The 5,770-nt window shown below is 37.5% G+C and overlaps 1 protein-coding gene across 2 annotated transcripts in view; it reads right to left on the minus strand.

Annotated features, from left to right (window-relative positions):
- Positions 1 to 5,770, minus strand: part of ddah1 (dimethylarginine dimethylaminohydrolase 1) — an 80,873-nt gene that overhangs the window by 16,492 nt on the left and 58,611 nt on the right. For both annotated transcript variants that reach the window (XM_024279081.2, XM_024279079.2), the window contains exons 3-4: positions 4,469 to 4,568; positions 2,131 to 2,204 (exon numbers count right to left, since the gene is read on the minus strand). In XM_024279081.2, coding sequence (XP_024134849.1) covers positions 2,131 to 2,204; positions 4,469 to 4,568 — 174 coding nt within the window. The remainder of the gene's footprint in view (positions 1 to 2,130; positions 2,205 to 4,468; positions 4,569 to 5,770) is intronic.

The following is a 5,770-nucleotide window of genomic DNA, read 5'->3' on the forward strand; positions in this document are numbered from 1 at the left end:
GTGTTACATTGCTCACCATGAGTGAGGGAGCTGTGAGCAGAAGTCACGTTCATACTGTTTGGCTGTTCATGTGTGTTTAAAATAAATGAGTGTTGTTGATGAAAGTGAGAGTACGCAGTCTGCTTCGTGGACTACTTCTGCCTGAGACTGTTCGGGGTCGTGCGATGTACAGGGCACTGACGTTTCTCCTCCCCAGACAGTGAAAGAGTAACTTGCCTTTGGGTCCCTGCGGCGTCCCTGCTACTATTAACATACAAGTAGGGTCGTCACAATATAGCTGTAAGATATTTCAATTTTTTAATCCTTTATGAAGGCAGGTGTGATTTAAAAAAATCGCATCACACTAAAATTAAATTTTCGAGCAGCTCACAAGTGAATTGTGCTATTTTTAGAAGAGGCCTGCGGGCGACTGATGTGGTGCTCGCGGGCGACAGGTCGCCCGCGGGCGACGTGTTGGTGACCCCTGATTTACACAATCAGGCAACAGGCTGAGGACGCTGAGCTCCTTCGTAAGTTACAGGACTCTGACAGAGCTTTTCATGATGGCGTTGTTGCATCTGCCCTCTTCTATGGAGTGAGCTGCTGAGGGAAAGTGGATGCACTGACAGGAACAGGTGGAGGATCAACAAACTGGCACAGAGATCCGGTGGATGTTACGGATACCGGAATCCATCATGGACAAAACTCTATCATCACGAGAATGTGGGTGTGCGGAGGAGCTCCTTCAGTTAGAGACTGGAACACCTTGCTGCAGGAAAGTGTGCTTTTGCAGATCTTTTGTAGAACTATTAAACTCAACAATGGCTCATAGACTCAGGTCTCTTCATCGCGTTATTTATTGTATTTTAGTCCTTTTATTGTTGTTTATTTGTGAATTTTGTTTCCATCTGAAGAAGTGGCATAATCCAAAATAGGAAGTAATAATTGTGAAATTAGTCTTTTTCTATATAAAAGTAAAGCAGTGAACTGATTAAGTGTTTTAAGATGGCAGTTTTATTTGCTGGTGATTGATTAAATATGAGTTTGGAAAAATAAATTAGGTTCAAACCAGACACCAAGATATTCAAAAGATTTTGTTTCCTCTATAGGACAGAAATCCAATAAAGCCAGATTAAGATTTTATCCATTTGGGTTTATTGTATTTGTTTGGAAGAGCAAACAAATAAGATTTTGTTTTACTAAAAAACAGATTATCTGAAATCAGCCAATGTTGAACCGAGTCAAAGTCATGCTGCAAGTAGTTGTAAATGTCAGTAAATAAATAAATACATTATTGTATCATCGGCATAAATATAAATATTACAGTTTGAACAGGAGTTTGGAAGGTCACTGATGAAAATTGTAAATAAAAGCAGACCAAACAAAACAAAAGGCCTCATCGAAGGATCAATTAAACTTCTACTTTCTTCTAAGATCTTTTATAATGAACACAAAGGCTTAAAAAAAAGAACTTTTTTAAAAAAATAGTAAATGATCAATAATGCAGTTCAGAAAAAAAATAATATTGAATAATATGGTCCTGTTTTGTAACAGTGAACAGGAGCAGCTCCAGGTTTAAATGAATGTTCGATTCAAACTGGCTGAAAGTCAGTCGATGGCGGTGCCAGAGCTCCCACCGTTAATTGCTAGTAGGATCCTACAGCAGCTCCAATCAATAATTGCAGCTTCAGTGATGATGAATGACACAGTGAAAAGATTTATTGTACAGCATTTCTGCTTTGTGGAACTTACTTTTAAACCCCCTCAAAAATGTATATATACCACAATTCTTTAGGTTATCTTAAAGAAAAACATTGCTTTGGTATCAGTTTTAATGTTATAAATGCAGCTGAACATCAGGATGATAATGCATTAAAAAGTGGAGGTTGAGATGGATGGAGAAGGAAATGGAATAAAAGAAAAATGAATGCAGAGCAAAGTGATGAAAGGAAGATGAATGGTGCAGTGATACTATTACCTCCCTGGCCTGGAGCTTTTATGTCTGAGAACCAATTTGAGTCATCCTCTTTTATTGTGAAATTTGATTGCATGTGGAGGTAGGTTAAGTAAAGGGATGATCATGAAATGCATTAAAAGATTTCTTTAATGTGTTTAGTTTGCACTTTAACCCCTCTCAGGTATTCAGCTCACCTTAAAGGCATCAGCAAGAATCTCTGCTCCCCTCTGATTGGTCCGTTTGGAGAGCCCCACAAAGAACTCTCTCCCTGTAAAGAGAAAAAAAAATAATAAAGTGACATTTTTTCTGAAAAATAGAAATCTGGAAAATTTCAAATCAATGGGAAAGTTTAAATGTCAGCCAAACACAGAGCGCACGTGAAGCCGAGGACTCTGCGAGCTGGAACTGGCTGTGTTTTTGAACGCTTGTAGGGAATCTGGGCGCACACAAAGAGCTGTGAATGCCTGAGCTCTGGGACAGACTCCTTAAGTTGCTGCTGTGCCTCCACAACGTGAGCCATTAGCCGGACTCCTGCCAGCAGGAAATGTTTCAAGCCCCGACATGTGAAACCGCTTTCAGCTGAAAGGATCCACAGCACTGTCTAGAAATCCAATTAGGTGTGCTTTTTAATGGTCTGTATAAAAAAAATAAAAAAAATCAAATCGTATTGCTAAAACTGCAACACAATGTGCAGATATGGTTGCTTTACCTTTTCTTTTGTAGGCTGGCAGAAAATAATTTGATTGATATGTAGAAGGTTTGTTTTCTGCAAGCAGTGCTGATGCACCAGGTCACAGGGGTCATACTAAAAAAATCTGTTAGTGAGGAATACAAGAGTAGCACACTAATATATGTAATTGACTATTATATCTTTTTTTCCTGCAATCTTTCACTAAGAAATGCAGAAAAACTTTGAGAGAAATGCAGTTGCACAAGTTGTTTTCTAATAAAAAAAATTTGAAAAAAAACTTGCACTACAAATGTGCAAACATACAAACTATAAATAAAACTCAAACATAATTACACTTAATTTTGATAACCATCCTGTTACGACACATTTTATTTTTTAACAGAGGTTGGAATTTTTATGACATGCTTCTGGCCATACATAAAAATCCGCCGTGACTTGACCCTTCTGAACTCGATCTGCCGCGGTGAAACACTAGAGAACTGCTTGTACAGTTTTTGTTTTGTTGTCCCGGGCAACCACAGGTTCACTTTATATGTTTGTAAGGAGGGAAAAAAACAGAAACTACTACTTTAAAGCACAGCTGCTGGAAAACACTCAATAATGTGTCCCAGTTTGTGCAGACTAAATATTTTCACAGATTGAGAAAAAGTGTTAATAACTTGTAAAATGACTTTGGTTTCATCTTAGCTTTGTGGAGTTTGCTTATTCTAAAAACAGCAAAAGCTACAGCAGGATTTACTGTATGTTTACCTCACACACTACTTTAATATATAAGGCGATTTTAAATCTAATTTCTTTTTTTTTTTGCTTTTTCAATTATGAGAATGAAGAATTTTTCAACTTTTATTTTTGTGAAATGTATCTTTTATATAATTTTTGTTTCTTTTTAATCTAAAACGAACTGCTACTGCACAACCTTCAAATGTGTTTGAGCGGTCACTGACCGATGTCAACTTTTACAGAAATTCAGTCGCCATAAAATTATAACTTTTTCTTAAAAACTCTGCAGCCTCCACGTGGCGAGTAAAAATGTGACTGCCTACAAATGCCGCTACGTGACCTCTTGCCGAATTTGCTGACAACTAAAAGTGGAACAATGAGGCGTTTTTTGATGGAGGCATTTTCCTATTGAAAAGAAAGTTAAGATTGGATGTGATCCGAATTCATTTTAGATGGTCAGAACCAGTATGGTAAATTATTTTGAATTATAGTATTAATGTTAACAAAAATAAAACTGAGCTTGTCTTACTTTTTTTAACTAAACAAAAATGATCAGCATATAGATTTAACTTAACTCTTTGGTTGTGTCCAAATTTCACCCTAACTACTAAAAAACTTTATAGTGCAGGACTATATAGTGTCCTGGATTTTAAAGGTAATTCGGACACGATGCTCACTACTTTCTTTTGTTTTTCTAAAAACTGGATATGACGTCATTGATTTCCTGAAGTGAAAATCGAATAAAAACGAACTTCACTACGTTTATTTATGACTCCACTTTGTTCTGATGGTGAAAAGTGTGGAAAGTATATTCAAATATTGCATTTAAACATGTTTTTTTTTTGTTCAAAATTGTTCGACCACAATGCATTGTGGTCTATATCCACTAATCTAGTGACCATCGATGTAGGTTAGTTTTTCGCAAAGACTTCTGGGACATATCGAGTGCACTCAATTTGGAATTAGTTGATTCGGACAGCACTAGAAAATTGCGAACGCACTATATAGTGATTGGGGGGGATTCTGACACAACCCTTATGTTTCATTTGTCTTCTCAATCAGAAAGTTATTTTTTGTCATCGTTACTTACAAAGTACAAGTGAGGGTGGGGTGACACCAACCTGTAAAGAGAACATCTCCTCCATCCAGAGTTGCATTCTCGTCTGTAATTTCCACAATGTTCATTTTGAGATCCTTTAAAGCTTCTTTCATTGCCTCGGTCTGCAACAATAAAAAGACACACAAATACACTTAAACTTAATCGGCAGCAAATCTGAGACTGTTCTTATGCAATTAGAGAGAAGAGAATGCTTCAGCATAATATATATTAAATAAAATCTACATATTAATGGAGCTGATGTTTAAATGCTAAAATACTTTTACATTTATGTTTTCATTTGTAATTAATGATTTACAATGAAATCATGAGTACCTATCGAGTTTGAAGTGGGCAATCCTACGTTAAAATCGTCCTCGGCAACACTTGTTCAAAAAAGCACTTTCAATGAAAAGTTCAATGAAATTTTAGGACTATTTTGTGGCTCTATGTGTAAAATGCACAGCCACTGAACGCAAGTTGAAAGTTAAACTAGTTAAACTTTGACCAATCAGAGACTTTGATTTGGCAATGATGCATGGATGGTGTGAATGTGGAAGTGAATGGGTGTGTGATTGTGGCCCTGCGACAGACTGGCGACCTGTCCAGGGTAGACCCCGCCTTCGCCCATCACTAGCCGGGTTAGGCACCGGCATCCCTGTGACCCCGAAAGGGACAAAGCGATCAAGAAAATGAATGAATGAATGAATGAATGCATGGATGGCGTCCCTTTACATTCATCAAAGCGCCAACCGTTTGAAAATCAATCATGGAGGAGGAATTAATAATTGCAGTTTGTGCTCGGTCAGAATTATACTACACAGAGTCTTTCATACAGTACATGGGAATAGGGCTGTGAACAAAAAAGCCTGAAGCAAGATTTGCATATTTCGCACAAGCGTCTTCCATCTGTAGTTACATGCACTAGTATCGGGTAGCGACAGTCCAGTGTGAACACGATATCCTCAACTCAATTTCCAGAATGCGTGTTTAGAACGTTCTTGAACGTGTATCATGTCTATAGATGAATTGTCTAACAATGTAGGACCAGAGTTTAAGATCAGAGGAGGAATTACAAGAATGGATTGAAAAAAAAAGTTTAAAATGTGCATCTTGGTCGCCATTATACACACAATTCCTCCTCCAGATTGTCCCAATAGACTTGATGACCCTACCAATGGTCCATTAAAATCAAAAGTTATTCCATACTTGAAGATTGACTCTAAAAACCCAGTCCACGATTTTTCATCAAATATGTGTGTCTGGGGTGATTTATCTTTTTTGCTTTGTGTAGCCATGGGACAACACAGGCGGTCCATGCTAAGTC

This window comes from Oryzias melastigma, linkage group LG4, assembly GCF_002922805.2.
Source record: "Oryzias melastigma strain HK-1 linkage group LG4, ASM292280v2, whole genome shotgun sequence".
Taxonomy (NCBI): Eukaryota; Metazoa; Chordata; class Actinopteri; order Beloniformes; family Adrianichthyidae; genus Oryzias; species Oryzias melastigma.